The following is a 19,343-nucleotide window of genomic DNA, read 5'->3' on the forward strand; positions in this document are numbered from 1 at the left end:
CCCCATGGCCCTCAAAGTCTCCCCATTATATGCTGTCGCCCAGTCACATATTATTCTTACAGTAAGCCCTGTGCGCACACTCCTCTTGTTCGTACTCGAGGGCAGAGGGGAATGACAGGGTAACAGTGTCCGCTCAGTGGTTCTCAGTAGGTGTCCTGATGGCCTCCATGTGTCAGGGCCAGAAACCTGTCAGCAGTGGGAGCAGGATCAGTCCATTGAATACTAAAAAGTGTCAGTTACCCACAGGGTTGACACACGCCTGTCAGCAGGCTGCTGTTACTGTGGATCTCTAACTGGCCAACATATGATGCACCACGGTCAAACATGACGGATCACCTGCTACATCGTCTTAGCAGCCACACAGAAAAAGACGGATTGCATGTCAGAATAGGGGGTAGAGATGGACAGCGATGGGACTCAACCATGACAGGCAAAACACATCTAACTAATAATGCAACAATTTCATGCAAGAACATCTGATCATCTTGACTTCGCTCTGAGCCAATCATAAACAATTTAAATTGTTCTGACCTGCAAGTGCAGCACCCTTCTTGGGCAAGACAAAGCAACGCTGAGATTCTTGTAATGTTGACAAGTTTATTCATAACCCAATCAGCTATGTCTAATGTATTCCACCTGATGAAGTCTCAAAATGAAGAAACAGATTGAGAACTTTCTATTATTTCCTTCCTCGATTTCATTGTGGGAGACGTAAACAGATATGATGGCATAAGAAGCAGTCTACGAACGACGCAAGAGCTGCTCCACTCATGTGGGAAAAGATCTGATTATGAGCCTGTGGCACCAGAGCATCATTGAGGAGGATCAATAGCGACAGATGAGTGCAGTGGAGTGACTTCTCTCCCTGCGACTCCCTCTGTGGGGCTTTGTCATATTCCACCATCGTCAAAAAGACTGGCAGGCTCTGCAGATGTCCATGCAAACAAATGCTTGCGGACTGGCTCCGACCCAAAGCAGCAAATCCTGAATTCAACGTGATAGGAGGTCACCAAGGACCAGACCAAAGGTTAACTGCGTTGCTACCCTTATTACTGCTAAAAGGCTTATCAATGTATAATAAGAACTGCTTAGAGATGAGTACATCAAAGCTACTCAAGTTCACTGCCTTCTCTAAGAATAAATAATCACGAGCAGTCTAGGTTTATTAAAGTTTAAGATAAATGGTCTTGGTTGCCATAATGGCAGTCCTTACTAGCTGTACTGTACATAGAAAGGCAAGGCCACAAAAACAGAATAAATGTAGTACTGCAATGTTCAACCTCACACCTAAATCCTTGACTGCAGCTTGTCAATGATGCATGGCTGCATGTCCATGACATACCACAAAAGCCTTGCACACCGAAAGAGTTGGGTTGTTTGATTGCCTCATGAGAACCCTAAACCCGACCAGTATGCTATAATAAAAAACAACCAATGTAAATTAGGCTAAATTAGGTCCATGTATGGCAATCACGGTAGTCTATTTCACATGTGCAGCATGCTTTTACCTTCTCCCAACTATAGCTAGTGACTTCATTGGTATATGACTATGAAATGTATATGGTCAATGTAAAGTCACTGTTCCCAACTTAGTAATTATCAGGTACGCTAGTTCTAAGAATTGCATCGTTGGTGATTCCACCATTTTGGTCCAGACTGAAATATGTCATCAAGGATTGGATTGACTGCCACTGACTTTAGTTCAGACATTCATGGTCCTCAGAGGATAAAGGCTGCTAACTTTGTTGATCCTCTGACTTCACCTTCTAGTGCGACCACCTAATTCATATTTTTAGATTATTAGAGCTTTGTCTTGACGAATAATGGATTGTGGTGAAGTTTGGTTAATACCTTCATGTTCACCACAGGGCTATTTGCATTTATTCGGTGATCTTGTGACTTTTATCTAGTACCATCCTCAGTTTAAAATTCAAACTTGTACATTACTTCAGTTTATATTCATGTTTTGTTTATATCAATAATTACCTGTAATACATTCTCATCAGCTTGATAAGCACTTTGTGTTTTGTGCTAAATAGCATACATTAGCATGCTTATACACTAAACTACCATGGTGATGCAACCTGCTAAACATCACAAGTTAATATTTTCACTGTGACCATGTCAGCATGCTCAAAGCAGTGCTATGCCCAAGTGCAAAAAAAAAAAAAAACCACACATGAGCTGGGTCTGTGAGCAAAAACAAAAACAAAAAGATCAAGCCATGCACAGATGAAGAGGTTGAATGAAGAGGTTCCTGACATTTAGCTTACATGGCTAGTACACTGACAACCAACGCTTCTCATTATATTTATTAAGCCCCACTTCTTTTGTTCGGTACCACCAGCTTCACTAGTACCACTGTTACTGACAACTACCTGCACTATAAACAATGTTGAGGGCTATCACTGTCAAATTAAAATCCGGAGTGTCTATGGTCGTATTACTGTCGTCAAGCTTTCAGATCATGATGAGATTTCAGAAAACCAATAAAAAGGTCAAAATGAAGACACTCACTATAATATACATTTAATTGCACATTTTTTCCTTCAACACTTTTCATAAACTCTTGATTAAAAATTCAATTTCACTACCATCTCAATGTAGCTGGGATTCAAATCATAATAGGCTTCCACTGCTGCGGAAAATAGAGACACAGTCCTAGTTTAAAAAAAAAAAGAAAATCTTAAGAATGCATCCTCTACTGATCTGTTTGTGCTCCCCACAGTTGAGGATTGATGGTGCAGAGCCACATGTAATAACAAGGAAATGCTCATTTCTCTGTACTGTAGCAGGTGAAACAGCTGTGTCACAATATTCTCTCCTTTAGTAGCATTTGAAATAGTGTGGCGAGGGGCTTAGGACATTCTCACAATGAAACCAATGGCTGGACTTGCATTTAGAAATGTCAGGTAATCTGTCTTTCAGGGATGAAAAGGCAGCCGTTGGGGATACTCTTGTTTCCTCTAAAGAAATCAATGAAGGAGGTGGTTTTATTTGATAGAAAGCAGAGGGAGGAACAGGTTTAAGCTGAAAATACATTTAGGACATGAAGAAAAAAAGCACTGGTTCTCAGAATGAACAAGGTAACTAAATGGATGCTGAAGCTACACAGCAAAATTAGCTTCAGAGGCAGCTGGATTTGCAATCTCACTTGATCGTGTGATTTCGCAAATCTATCTTGCCAGGCTTCAAGCTACGTGCGTGGCTGTGGCTGAAAACAGGAGTTGAACAAAACAGCGTCACATAAGGAATTACTAGCAGCGACGTGTGTGATTAGATGTGACGATCAGCAACAGAAGTGACTGTTTGTAAACAATAATGGCCGTTCTTCAAGAGGTTAGCAGAGCCGTTGCCATAGCTTCAGTTATATCAGAACGTTTTAGAAATGTTTTCATTGACAGAAATATTATTTTTGCTCTTCTCTGAACTGGCTTTGGGGTATGAGTATGATTTATTCACTTGGTCCACTATTGGCAATGCTCTCCTACTGTTGATCTGATTGGCTGAAGTAAGTTTGTGAAAGATGGTGAGTATTTTTTGTGTGAATCACACCGCAAAGCAAAAATAAAAGTAGACAAACTAAGGAATGAGAAGGTACTGTAAAGATGTATATGTAGTGCAGTGTTAGGCAGTGTGTTGAAGCATATAGTACATCAGCACATCCTCCTTTTTGGCATTCACAACCAGAGTTACTGTTTTATTTGCACATTTATCACTGGTACAACAAAGATCCCTCCACAATCAAATCCCCACAACTTTAACTGGTGAATTTCCTGTAACTGCAATTTCTCTCTTTACTCAAGTTTCTTTTATTTTCATCTTTGTCCCTTCCCACCAGTCTCGATGGATGGGCGAGTGTGTGGTGAGCTATCTGTGGCGGGCCGGAGGAGTTTTGATTTATTTCCACAGCTCACCCAAACTGACGCCCTGACAGCCCAGATTGTTCTGTAGCCATGATAAATGCCCCATAAACAGACGCTCCAAGCCTGTTAAATGTGCTAACTCTGGATCCACACAGGGCCAGAAGAGGGGGGAGAAAAATGCTAGATAGGCAATCATAGAGTGGGCCGCTGTACTCTTTGCTCTCATTTCCACATTAAAGCTAGCAGGGTGATAGGATAAGACTGGTGATTCTAGCCAAAGTAGAACAAATGATCCTTTCATGCTTGCTCCCCTAATGTGTGTATTCGCAGTTTTGTTAAACAGTCCTGTGTTATGATAATCCTGCATGGCACAATGTGTAGAATTACTCATTACTCACATTCATAATGCGTTAATTAGCTGGTTGAAAAACAATAGACAGCTCCCTGCAGTTCATCTCCTCAGACCTCCTGTGAAGAAGAAGAATCTGAAGACTCTGCTGCCTCATCACTACGCACTTATCACCTGTTTGAGTATCTTTGTCTCCGTCCACACACACCCATCTTAGCCCATCTGAGTCAGCACTGCCTGTGTAAATCACACGCACTGGCCCTGGGGACACAGTGAGCATCCCGAAAAGGTTTGTGTCGTTCTCCAATCTCGCTCTGGCTTTCTACTGCCTTCAATAGGAGACCTTTTGGATGGCTGACTGACAGAGTCTGGGCGACAGAGCTGAAAAACAAGCAGATAAATCAGCCTCTGCCTACCCAGTGCTCCTCCGAGTGCCCATCAGTCAGCTAAATGGGCAGCACCCGCCACAAATTTAAGAAAAGGTAGGGTGAGGGGGAGAGTATTGTGTGTGTTTGTGAACTGGGGGAGATGGAAAAATACAAGCACAGATAAAGCATTGATATCGGACGATTCTGCAAAACACTGGACAACGGTAACAGTAAAATGCTGATATGGGAATATCAGCATTTTACTGTATGGTTAACACAGTTAGAGCCGGACTGATATGTGATTTTTAAGACAAAATCCACCGATTGCCGATATGGCAGACGTTATAATGAATGTCTGAGCTGAAGTGAAAATAGACCCTTCTCTATGTGAATTGTGCACCGATTCTGAAAAATGTGGAGTTAATTTGAACTGATCTTATATTGTAGGCATAAAATGTTGACCTGGAAGGTAACAAGCAACTATAGCTGTAAAGCCGTCCCTCTCAAGTGAAGTGGGATGGAAAAGTAGCAGGAAATGCCTATAAATTGTTCTTAGGTACAGTACTTGAGTTGCTGTGACATTCATGCAGCAGCTTTGTTCCAATTCAGAACTGTTATTTCAATGAAGTCAACTTCAATCAGAACAGCTTTTTTCTTGCTTATCAATACATGTCATCTTTAGCAATATTTCACTGTTAACGTTTGGCGTTAATGAGTATGACATAGAGAGTAGAAGAGGAGGGCATTGTTTATTTACTTTCCAGCATCACCTCTCACAAATTAGGTAACCAACGTAGCGTGAAATTAACACTGAATGGACTCAAAACACCACCGCACTGTCCTCTGCAGAGTTACCAGAAGATGCTGTGATGCTTGTTGCTCAACTTTCAATCTGCTAGGTTACTACTGTACTGACAAACTCTAGCTGCTGCGCTACCTCGCTAACATGGCAAACAGATGTGACTGTCAAAGGAGGGTAAAATAGGGGCATGCTATTTATATACGTTCCTGCATTGGGTCTCACCACTTACTGTAGCTCTTTGGTGACAATATAGCATAAACATTCAGTAAACATTCAGCACTTGACTATACATCAGTCTTGCTCTACAGACATTCTTATCTTCACTGTTAAACAACCACCGTTGACATTCAAAGTCCACCTGATGTGACTTGTGATGGAAATGTTCACAACTGAGGTTGTGGATTAAAGGTTTATTTACATTGCCTTCAGTCACGTTTGTGGATCTACCTGTATGAGTGTCAAACTCGCTACATACCCAGCGCCGTCCCGAAATACAAGCCTTAGCTTCTGTGTAACATATACATTTTGTCAAGTGACATCATTTGAGGAAGTTTGTCAGATTATCAGATTTGGCACAGCTCCTCTTTGGAGTCACAAAAGGCTTAATACAAGTGTAAATAGACTTGAATGAGTATAAATGGTGGAGTTGTGAATAATCAAGTCACTACCCTAAACATATTAATATAAGAAGTCTGTATCACAAGGCTAAAAATATATTATAATCTGAGGATATCTATAATAAAACATACGGTAGGTTTGCGGCTGATGGACGAGCTTGCCGTCCCCGGAGCTCGGTGGCAGCCTGGACTGATGTCATCCCACACTAAGTTGAGCTTTAAGAAGGCTTACCACCATCTCCCACAGGCCCTATCACTGCTGTGCAGATAACTGCAGAGGAGTGTGGAGCTGATGTACGCTCTCAGATGTGACATATCACCAGTTACAGGTGCAGTTAAAACGCTTCTCTTTTTCTTCCAGCCATGCATGTATTCATTCCCATCCTCTCCCTCAGGTCAGTGGTTCTAATCATCATCACCACAACAGGACTTCAGTGTTAGGTGGGTCAGGGCTGTTTGGCAGCACCATTTATCAAACTTGCAGCACTCATAGCAACTGGGCACCTGACAAAAGCTTAAAGGCATATTATTCCATGAGGCGTCCCGTGTGTGTGTTGAAAAGCCACAGCCTGTGACTGCTCCAAATGTCCATCTGTGTGTGTGTGCAGGGTAGGCTCACAAATGTGACGGTGTGAGCCGGTTCAGAAGCGCTGTCTTATTAAATTATCTCTCCGCCTTTTACAGCGAGGCCCCCCACCCATCTCTTTCCATCTCCCTCCTAGGCTAAACATTTGTCTTTCCATTCATGGGTGAATTTGTATTCCATTGAGATGGGTTCCTGGTGGCAGACTGATGGCGGGAGAGGGTGGGGAATGGGTGCAAAGTCCGCAATCAGGTTAGCCGTTTTCCATCTCACTGCTTGGTTACAGCACTCAACAGACGATACTGAAAATCAAAGCCTGTCCACAGTTGCTCAAACATTGCTTCTACAGTAGTCAATACAGTTCATTACAAGTACTTGTTGGTGCTTCGATACCGATTGTCCAATATTACCTAAAAATGTTCATCATTCGCATAACGTTTGTCTGTGAAGCTGAATGTTTAAGTTTAATTTCACAGTACATATAGTTTTTAATGCTGTTACATTAAAAACATAAAAAAATGTCCTTTTAAATCTGTCGCAATATATTCTACTGCTGTGTTACTTGTTACTGTTACATGTTCCTTAATGCTTTATGTCTTCCAAGATATTATAGTCTGGTTTTAAGTGTGCAGCTATTACCTTTATCTGACACACAGTCAAGTTTACTTACAGCAAACTATAACTGTTTGCTGTCACAAGAACTCAATTTCCCCCACGGGGATCATTAAAAATTTCACCCAGTTTAATCTTATCTTGAAAGTGTCAGGGCGCTTCCTGTTTGATACAGACCTCGTGCTCTCCTTTAGCACACTATCATAACCTGGTATGACGGTGTCAACCCCTCAGAGAGCTCCGTCTGATTGGCCAGGTGACTGTTTATTTAGCAACACTCCATTAAGTTGACATAGCGACTCCTATCACGAGGTGCACCACTTTGGCTTTAATCAAATTGACAGCTGAGGAGCTGTAATCAATGGGGCTATTTACATAATGCCAGGCTGCAAAAAAAAAACAAATGATACCACCTGTTCTGGCATTATAACCACTGTGGAGGGAAGAGGCAATTTCCACCAACGGGGTTTCACCGATAGGGACGTTTGAGATCTTAAGAGACTTCCTGACTAAATACTGTGATATATGATACATTTATGAAGAGGAATCTAAATGTAGCCAGTTTATATCAAGGAATCCAATGAAACCTTTAGATGACATATCAACAATTATCAATACTAAAATATATTTTATACTAACATGAAGCGCTGGAGTATTGTGGATTGTCAAACACTGCTAAAAAATGGCAAATTGTGTTTAAATCTACTCATGAACTTACCAAATAGTTAGATTATTTTTTTTCAATAAATAAATAAAACAAAAATGTGTAAATGTGTAAAACAAATTCCTATTTATTGTATTGAAGGATACTCTACGGGCTTTTAACCTCTCCAGAGGTACCATCATTCTATCATCTGTACTGAGTTACATTCTGGTGGCACTATTCCATCACTTGATAGCTGGTGGCAGTAATTTGCCAAGAAACTTAGCAATAAAATTAGCAATTCCTTCAGAAAACAAGGAAGTCAAATACTGCAGGCTAGGAAACACAAATAAAAGGCACAACAGGTTCCAATATATGGGAAAAAAAGCTGTTTTATGGAGAAGGTAATGCATTTAAAATGTTTGTCGTGCCTTAATGAATCCCAAAAGGCCTTTTGGTGAGAAAGACAAAACATAGATATAACTTTATTATATATTATATTTGTGAAAAAAAAAAAATCCAAATACCTTTAATTATAGTACTTGTCAAATGTATAATATATATTAAACAATATCAGTTGGTTAGTAAAAAAATAATCTGTCGGCACCTTCATAGACCTCATTGTTCACTTTGATAATTCCAACATTGTCAATGTTTATGTAAAAGGTGCAACATGTAAAACATTGGCCACCTGTGTTTGGTCACTCCAAACATTGAGGGGGCAGCATATCACCAGAGTAACCGCTAACAGCTGCTCACTTTACTCTTTGCTGTAGCTATCTTTCACTGTAGCTACTAGCTGCCATTAGCTAGTTAGCTCACTAGAGGTACAAAGTAGTATTATGAGACTGGACACGCTTGGTCTAGGTGGTTAGCATGTTGACTTCAGTAAATATCTCTGCAACACACACAGATGTCTTTGACATAACGTCAAAGCTGTTATTTCTTCACAGTCTGTCGATGTGTTTTTTTTTTTTTTTTTTAATGTTTTAAAATAAAATTCAGGCCACATTATTGCACCTCTAAACAATAGGGACTTTAAGCAGTGATGGTTGAAAGGACGGCTGCAGTGCTCAAGAGGAAAAAGAAGTTGCACATGCAGGATTGTATCGCAGCGCTTCCTGAGGTTATAGCAGAAAAATCTACCACGGGAGAACGCCTTGTTTGCCGTATTCAGGAGTACGTCAAAAATTGTAAGAGAGTAGTTACGGAAGTAGCCGTTGTAAGAGTTACATGTTGCTTAGTGATATTTGTTTTCCACTACTACGGCAAACCGTTCAAATGTTTGACCGATGCCATAGCTGTCCCTCTACCATCACTGCTTAAAGTCCCTAATGTAATGTCAAGTCGATACTCCATTATTGACATTAGCAACAATATGGTTGGATTGGAGCTGGGTAAAACATTTCCTGTGGAAAAACAAGAGCTGATATCATCCTAGTTTAGTGTGTTCCATCCCATAGCACCTCGTCAGACTTCTTTCATCCGAGTTCTTCAATTTTGAGGATGACGAGTACCCCTTATAGTTTTTGGGAGTGCAATACAATTTTGTCACAGATAATTAACCCAGTCAGCCAGTAACCTTCTGAAAAACAATATTTGAGACTCTCCAAGGCTGCTGTGCTGACATTTAGACTGTTTGTAAAGCTGTCTACCCTTTTCAACAGCACTACGAAATCCACAGTCAACATATACAGTTTAGTGGACTTCTTTTTCACGATGTGTGACAGAATGACAGAGCGGCTTCCAGACAAACTTTTACTGCTGGAGCAGAAAATTAAATGACTATAAAAAGCACAGAAACTCAGTAGCAATCTTTCGGAATTTGTACTAACACTCAGACATATCAATCTGAACGCTCTTATTTACAATGTTGTTCCTGGTCTATAAAACCTTCCAATAAATTAGCTACACTGCAAATGTGTATTAATATATATTGCAGTCACAGTTGATGATCTTAATATTAATTTAATTCCAAAAAAAGTCTTTTTGAAGAATTGTAGCCTCTGTGAAATCAAGCAAACGCAGGCAGAAAATAATGTTCAAGCAGTCTCCATGTTTATGGAAGGAACACTATAAGAGATATGCTCTCTAGACAACATAAAGACAAGAGAGAAGAAGAAAAAAGCAGACCACTCATCTATGTTTGTGTTTATGGGAAAATGAGTGCGCATTTTTTTTTTGATTCAAACAAGCTTACCACATTAACATAAAAGTAATCCGCTTTAAATTCTAGCCCACTCTGAATTACAGCCGTCCTCTGAACCCAAGAATGAAATTCAGCAGAAACAAAAGGATGTGTCACTAATTAAACAAAAACATACTTGCATTATTCATTTGTAATTATGTAGTGAATTTCATCATATATGATCTTGCATTATTGCAGCGGGGTCTGACTCTGCCCAGAGGTAGAATCATTTACTAATGGCCTCTGTTTGCTCCCCATTCAATAATAATAATGAGCTTGTAAACAAACACGACGCCATGAAACAGATTCTGGCATTTTCCATGTTCTCCATTTACTGGAACCTGTGTGATCAAATATTTATGGATTTCTGTGGTAGCCAATAATAAAGAGGCATCAAGTTTCCAATGACGACAACTGGCTGAACTCAGATGATGGCAAAGAGCTTATGTTGTTACTTTATTTCAATATATTGCTCATTCAATATTTTCAATCAAAGTGTATGTAAGAGACTGAAGTAAAAATTTTGATTTCTCCATTTGTCAGATTTTATATTTCTATTTTGTTAGTGCATTTGAACAAGGTAGCCTGTGGGATTTAGGGAGGTCTACTCGCAGAAATTGAATATATTATTCATAATTACATCTTCATTCATGTATTTTTACCTGAAACTAAAAGCTGTTGTGTTTCTTTTACTTTAGAATGAGTCTTTTGTGTATGTGTCCATGGGTGATTATTTGGTATCACTGTTTTCCACCAATAAAAAGTAATCCAGTTTAAACACACACACACACACACACACACACACACACACACACACACACACACACACACAATAAAAACAACAACTTAAATTTCAACAAGTGGCCATCCAGATGAGGGGTGAAGGCATGTGACAGCTGTTCCCGTCCCGACATGAACTACGCTTGGATTACCTCAGTTACATGTATGCTTCTTAGGCCACAATGAAGGAGGGTGCCCCGTGCTCAAGTACTCTGAGTGAGAGCAGAAGTGGAAGCGATTCCAATTTTCTTTAAATGAGTACGTGAAGAAAAGCAGGAGAGCAGAGAGAAAGCTAGAGAATGATGGTCCTCGAGACATTTACTGTATACTTGGCAGCTGGATGTTAACTATGGAGTGGCACTGAAGCACTTCTTGGATTAACTAAGGAACCATCAACACAGCCAATCACACATGTGGGCTTGTGCCATATACAAACGGAGTAACACACTCATACAAATGCATATTCACAACATGTACTTGTGTACTGCTCGTGGATGAGATTTTCACACCATGTGTGATCTTGAAAACACACACACAGTCAGGCAATGTGGAGCTCCATCAATAATTTATCTTGGCATTGTTCTGTGTGCATGTTCATGTCACGCTGCCTAGTTTATAGGCGAGCAGTCGAGGTTAACGTACAGACACTGCTCTACTGCTCAAAATATTGTGACAGAAATACAATACTCTTTCCACCCTTGGAAAAATGTCATGATGCTACCATGGGTGGCACTGGGGCGTAATGACCCCCTGACTGATTTCGGCTCCAGAAAAGCAGTTAATGTGCCTAGAGGATATCAAGGATATTATGAAGTCTAAAACACTTTTTCACAAGAGCACAAATCTCAAGCGGCATTTTCACATCTGCAGTGCAATAATCTAAAAAGAATTCCAGTTTAATTTGTTGGACAAGTAAACAATATTTGTGTGAGGGATCCCTTTTTGCAGCCGTTGTAAAGAGAAAGGTAAAAGGTGGCATTAAAAAAAAAGTCATCATCACAGTGGTGGTGTCTTCCTGACATGTTTGCCAGGAGAGGATCAAGAATATTATAATTATGATTATAATTGATGCATTCATATTTTTTAACTGTAATTTTGAGTGACCTGTTAGGTTGAATTGCCATTTTGTTGCCAGGCATTTCATGAAATAATCTTTAATAGGTATTAAAAGAAACACAAAAAAAACTTTTTTTTTCTTTTGTTACTGGTCTGTAATGATTAAATGCAGCTCTTAACTGACTATGCTACCTACTGTAGCTACTACAGCCATTCTGGTATATTACACAGTACTACATTGTTTGAAATGTGTTAATTAGTTAAGTTGTTTCTCTATTTCTCAATCATCTATTCAGGCTATTGTTGTAACCAATGGTTGATATGTAAAATCTGAATACTGTTAAGGTCACCATCCATATACGGTACCTTAATCCAACATCCTGCGCTGCTGTCACTGTCAAAAGGCAGCAGTACATGCCGAGCTGCCACTGCAGTATTGGCGGCAATGCCAGATGGCAGAGCACACAAATCCATTACTGGATTTGTCTATAGTAGGCAAATAAAGTAGGTGTGACAGTGTCTTTCTTATTAAAATTAAAGAGAGATGGAGATTTCTCAATGATCCTTTACTGATGAGACCAAACTGGAACAATCGTGGCAACAATTAATGATTGAAGAACATTTGAGATAGAATATATCGCTTCATGGAGGAGTTTAAAGTTTCTATAAACTAATAAAAAAAGAAATTATCAAGTTTAAAAATCATCATAATGAGATCTGCAAAAGACTGAACCAGCTTCTCCTTTCTATTAAAATAGCTAAAATCCTCTGTCACAATGGCAAGAGGTTGAAAAAACAGCAAATGGGGGTTGACTGAATGATTACCAATTTCAAAGAAAAAGAACCAGGATTATGAGCAGTAGTGAGTTTAAAAAAGTTAAAATCTTCTGTCATCTTAAACTATGTGATTAAAGGGAAATAAACAACAACAAGCATACACAGTCTCAATCCTTAACACAGCAACTTGAACAAACTACAACAGAACAGGAAACTTTGGCCCCAAACACCGCAGCAATTAAATACGTCAGATTTTTTAACAGGCAAGTTAGATTCATCTACAGTATCTGTGTAAGTGTGAGGCTCACAGAGACTCAACAGTATTAAAAGCATCCATTTGGACTAACGATTTTAGACACTGGGGAAATGCTTGAACTATACCCGTAATTGAGCCTGTGATAGTCTTTGCAACCCTGATAAAGGCATCCTAATGGGCTAAGGCAAATTATCTGACTCATAATCAGCAAGGCTTGCAATGAACTGGACTGGAACAACAAGACTACCCACAGAAATGGAGAAATGAGAAAATAACACCAACTGCAATTGCGTGCACCGAGATTACACACAAAATGTAGAATATCAGATGAAAGAAAGGTGCATCTCGAACGTCTCCGTAACAGCTTTTTACTCTTGGGAATGTTTCCTCACAGAAGGGAGTGCATGTCAAATGGCAAAAATATCTGAAGAAGAGCGAATCCAGTGAAGTATCTGCCTTGATCCCCCCCCTATTTCTGTCTCAATAGGTTCTTACATTTCCATGCTTGATCTGCTGTCGCTTCATTTTGCAGATTGCTTTCTCTTTGCAAAAGCAGGACAGCCCCAGCTGACTAATCAAAATGCTGGCAGTGCCCAAAGAGAGACCGGGATCCTCAGAAAACAAACATCCGCAGTAAATCAAAAGTGATTTCAGAGGATGATCACAGATGGTGCGACCGAAGAGTGCTCCTACAAATTCTGTGCGTCCCCGGTGATTCACATGTTTCCCAAGCTGCTGTCTACACTTCTCCAAAATAGCCTGTAGCCCATTAAGAATGCAAATAAAAAACATGGCTTGAGACCAGTTCTTGAGGTTTATGCACTAACTGACAGGTAAAGAGATAGCTAAGGAACCACACAGATAACTGTGACTGACAGACAAATATAATCATAGAAAATGAGAGGTCTAAGGACAATTATATGAACTGTATAAAGACACAAAATAAGTTTAACCTTCTTTCCTGTTTCATTTTCTTTATATTGAACAGGAAAAGTTCACAAACTTTCAGTGATGACTGTAGAGGAAGTGTGTGATCACAACTCATAATCTCACACGCACGCACACACACGCAGGCACACACATACTGTAAGAGACTCACCCCACTGCAAGGGAGCAAGCTGTAGGTGCTCCAGGACCAGCTGGTTGAGGACTCCCTCCACACTGGCCTCTCCGAGACGTTGCAGGGAAGGGTGGGTATGTTAAAGACAACAGCATGGAGAGATTTGGTGCATTTCAAGTATAAATTAACATTGGCCGACCACTACTTGATGCATTGATGAAAATGTTGCATATTATGGTTGCTGAGGATGCATCTTAATGACCTCAGTTATCCCCTGACTTCTCCTCTAACATCACCAGCAGGTCAAGATTTTCACTTGTTATGTAAAATATCTCAACATCTACTGAAAATGGTTTGACATTTCAACATGTTGTACAAGCATTCATGGCACCCACATGACAAATCCTGATTACTTTGGTGATCCTTTGACTTTGCAGCACCACAGTGAGGTTCACATTTGCATTCAGTATTTAGCATTTAGCTCAAAGTGTATCTTCATGGTGTTGCTAGACTGGATTTAGACTGCTGTTTGAGTCTTCTTCACAGATTCCAGACAGCAAAAAGTTACAATAACCCAGTTGACAGATGATGAACTTATGAACTGTCATGGCAGCAGCAATGCATTCGGATGCTGTAAGCTATTTTTTTTTACTTTGTTGCCTATGAGAAAAGTAAATTCATCAGCATTGGAGAAGAAAGTGTGGGTTTTGGATTAAGAGCAGCGGACTTTGAGAAGATAACTGCCAACAGCATGTTTCAACTGTTCAGCCAGACCAGCCGGACTGCCCCAGGAAGGAGAGGAAGTAAATTGGGATAAGAGTCATGCTAATCCAGATTGGATTAAAGGGTGCTCCTGGCTAATGTCTGGTCCCAGGAAAATTAAATGTACAAATGCGACTCAGGCTGTCTAAACAATGGGGAATCAGAGATGATGTGTCCACATCTTTACAGAGACCTGTTGCACTTGACAGGGGGACTGTGTTCTGAGCCAACAGAACGCAGGACGAGGAGACGTGGACTCTGTGTTTACATTATTGATGCTTGGTGGTTTAACACAGTCAAAGTTGATGGACAGTGTTTACTTGATGTTGAACTTGCCAATTGACGTTACCTGTGTTATCATCACCATTTTGTTGCTGCTGTTCACATTCACACAGATTAAATTTTCCTTTCATTGTGTACCTCTGTGTCTTAAAAAGACAAATACATTGACCTCAAACTTTGAATAACATTTTCCAGGCTTATTTATAACGAATAACTTCTGATTGTTGAACTGTTTCTGAGACACAGAAAACTATATATTTCATGTCTCTATCTCAGTTGAAGTTGTAGTCAAAGATGACACCAAAGTAGGGTCAGCGTATAAATTAATTGTGGTTGCAGAATATCTGTTTTGAAAAATTCAGGATCAGAGCCTGTAAAGTCAGTTTTACAGCTACAATTAATAATACAGTACTTTGTGACAATTGATACTGCTTTCCTTTCTGTGCCTATTCTCCTGCCTCTTCGAATCCTTTCGACATGACTTTAAGTCCTTTAAGTGCTTAACGTGTGCTGACAGTCAAACACCTTTAAGTGCAAACCCTCATCCTTTGAGACTTTAAGCACTGACAAGTCTTTTTTCAGCAGAGCCTCAACGGATACGTTTTGCAACAGAGACAATATTAATGTGACAATCATATCATCTTGTGTACTTTTTGTTCCCAACAGTGACTTCGGTTTAAAGAAAAGATGATGAATCCAGAAAGATTAAAAAATACCTTGAATTTTATCTGAATGATGAGCTTTTGTCATTATTGTCAACATCCAGTTTTCCTACAGGCAAGTAAGTCAATCTAGTTACATCACAGTACAAGATGCTTACCCTATTAGTTTCATTCATGAAAAAGAAGATTAAAGGGCCTCATTGACTTTGATTGTGAGAGAGAAATTGTTAATATGTGAAAGCTGCTTATCGTAGTGTATACTAGATGTGTGGATTCATGCTTCTCATATTACACAGACATCAGAAACAGCAAAGGTAAAGAAGGGATACCACTAAATCAGTCTTTAGGGCTTTAGTAGTAGATGAGCAGTATGGCTAGCCACAAAAAGGAGGTCTCACTAGGGAATATAAAGAAAAATGTCACAAAGTGTGTAAAAGGAGTTTGTTGCTAGACATTCAAACTGGCACAAAATAGGGCATTGATTTTCACATTTTACAGCTGTGCAAATGGTGGCAATGAAACTATCTACGAATTAAATGTTATTTATCTAATGCATTCATTCAGATGTCAAAGGTTCACAGAGAGCATGTTTCTGCAACCTGACTCTAATGGTAACATTAAACTGATCACAGGGTAGACTATCAATGTTTTCAATGCTGCATCAAAGCAAATAAGGCTGTCAGAGAGCAATTACCCAGATAATATGTGATGATAAGCTCACCGCTGATCATTTACACAGCTGACATTTGGAATAATGGGTGAGATGAGCAGGGCCTAGAGCACCAAACCTGTGTCTATTAACATTTGATGGAGAGTACAGTATGCATGCAGAGGGCGAGGGAGAGAGAGAGAAGGCATCCACAGACAAAACATACTGTGCTGAAAAGTGCTTCTACTGTGCCTGCTGGGTCATTGCCAAAGTCTGACTCATAATGAATCACATGTCACAACATGCACCTGCTTCTTATTTGAACGAACAATGGCAGTGTTGTGGCTTTGACCGCTTGTCTGATGAACACGTAGAATTTCTACTTCAAGGATTCATTGGAACCGTTGGGGAACAGCACACACCAGGTACAGTGTGTCTCACTCGGTACAGCTGGATGTTACTGTGGCATAATGACCAGCAGCCTTTTTGCTGCAATTCTCAGTGGACGCACAGAGAAGTCCGCTTTGAAAAGGACATGTTACATAATCTGGGGATGTTCATTATATCTACTGACCCCACTGCACAAAGGTGAGCCAGTTTCATTGTAGAGTAGCCCTGAAAACACTGAATGATCCCAAAAGTAAAGGACACACACAGTAGGCTACATTTCACCTCACTGCACTGTTATAACAGTGATTCCAAACTGCACACTGGAATTGGTTCAATAGGCAGGGTTGTTTCTATACCAATACCAGTATCAGACTTGCTTAAAATGTTGGAGTCGGTATCGGCAAGTGCATGAGTCTATGCACTGATCTGATACCAAATTATTTATTTATTGGCAATGGGACCTGCTACTTGCTAGAAAAGCACTGTACACCTGTATACAACTTAAAAAATGAGCGTCTAACGTGGGTATAGAGGTTCTGGGTCTTACTTATTTATTTTCGAACTGTACTGTAACTGAAAGTTTATGGAGCCATAAACTGCGTTACACACAGATGAAGGAGACAACCTCAAATACCTCTAGGTGAAACACAAATGCAGATAAAAGGTCTAAAGGTCGCACTATACCAATTTGGGAACTATGAACATCTTGCTCAAGAATACATATACTGCATGTGCAGCTATATTGGAAACAAGAGGTCAAAATGGCGCATGATTAAAAGGCTTCTTCCATCGATCCATCCATCCATGTTCTGGCACTTATCCAGGTATGGGTCAGTGGCAGCAAGCTAAGTGAGGGAGCCCTCATGTCTTTCACAACAGCCATGTCTTTGAGCCCTTACTGTGCATAAATGGATACATTAGAACACGGGTCGGGTAATGGGTCATGTGAACAGCATACTGTACATTTAATGGGATTGACTGCGAAATACATTTGGTAAGAACTGCTGGATTAATTGCATGAAACAGGTTTTTATTCTAAGATTAAGCACTCTAATAAGGTGCGCAATCCACTTTCAGCTGCACTGTATCATATATAGTTGTGGTCATTCCCTTAAATTGCTACAGAGCCAAGCAACCACAGAAACTCTGCCAATGTGTGGATGATCAACATGCTTGTCCACTTGCTAAAATTATTGTCAACAATCATGCAGAGTTTGGCACTTTTCGTTTGTTCGTTGCCCGGAAAAATTTTATCTCATGCACCACAGTGCTTCCTGGCACAAGAGAATCGACGAGTCATTGCTTACTTTAATTAAAAACTTCACAGAGACATTAATTCCTCCAAAGTGTTTCTTGGAGAACTGGCTCATCACAGCTTTGGGCTGACAGAATGGTTTCAAGTTTGTTTTATGTTTTTTTTTTTTGCTATTTCTTGGTGATTGATGGTACCTATTTGGTGCTTGCTTGTGAGCTGTATTAGCAACTTGTCGGTCAAGTTCCAAACCCCGGGAGTCTCAACAGTCAGGAAGAGCATTAGACCTGACTTTAGATCGAGTAATGGTACAAACAGGGATGCCCAAGGTGTACAGCTGAGCGAGATCTTGAAGTTAGCCTGTACAATTATAGCAGCCTCTGAGCTGCACTGGTGTCCACTGAAGTCAATCTATAGTTGAAGTAACATGCTGTCACTTCTGGTTGGCCACAATATCTTAGACATACTGTAATCTGGATTTACAAGGCTGGCTGAGACAGCTTTAGAGGGAGTCGCAATAACAACTGTAGTGGATATTAATGCTGGCTATGAAATTCAACACAAAGGGATGATTCATGAACTTGGCAATGACCTCAAGGGGACGACACATATACTGTACACACACGTGCACACACACAGCCTCCTTCATTTCTTCTATTTTGCCCACTGTCTGTACTGTATATGACAAGGTCTTTCTCTGTGAGTGAGTGAATCACTATAACGGAACACCATCAACACAACAGGAATAATATTGTCAGGAACTCATAAATTACAAATTAAAGTGACTTACTTTGCTCAAGGCCAAGTGAGTGCTTCAGAGTGTGACATGCACAGTAATCAAATCTTTTTCTTTCTCGAGTTTTTCATGTTGTTAAAGGGAAAATCCAGCCCGAAGCAAGAATGACATTGTGCTATTCGAATAATTTAAGACAGTTGGGTCACACTACATGCCGAGAAACGTCTCACTGTGGAGGAAACCATTGCATCAGGACTTAACTCGATAACATCATGTGACAATGTTGGTGTTGGACCATTGATGCTGAATGAATAAGTGACGTGAGCTATTCCTTCAAATTGACTTAATGACCTTAAGAGAGCGTGGTACCCTTTTTAATAATAACATTAGATATACAGTATATTATTTTTGGTGCTGTACATTTCATTTGTTTTTCTTTTTTGTTGTCCCTATTGCACTGAAGAGTCACAGACACTGTTTGCCTGTGATACTGAGCAGCTACAGGATTTGTCTGTTGATGACGTTTTCACTATGCTTTTCAGCTTCAGAAGGTACTTGTTTAAATTCACAAATTCTAATCATAATATACCTTCTTAGTAGGATAAAATGATAAAACAGGCAGTTCCAGGCTGCTTTTTGCTGCAGTAAAAGGA

General features: G+C 40.0%; 1 protein-coding gene across 2 annotated transcripts in view; it reads right to left on the reverse strand.

Annotated features, from left to right (window-relative positions):
- Window positions 1–19,343, reverse strand: part of trappc9 (trafficking protein particle complex subunit 9) — a 209,979-nt gene that overhangs the window by 53,250 nt on the left and 137,386 nt on the right. For both annotated transcript variants that reach the window (XM_084379821.1, XM_084379820.1), the window contains one exon: window positions 13,997–14,087. In XM_084379821.1, the coding sequence (XP_084235947.1) occupies window positions 13,997–14,087 (91 nt within the window). The remainder of the gene's footprint in view (window positions 1–13,996; window positions 14,088–19,343) is intronic.

This window comes from Pagrus pagrus, assembly GCF_965226575.1.
Source record: "Pagrus pagrus genome assembly, chromosome: 17".
Lineage (NCBI taxonomy): Eukaryota > Metazoa > Chordata > Actinopteri > Spariformes > Sparidae > Pagrus > Pagrus pagrus.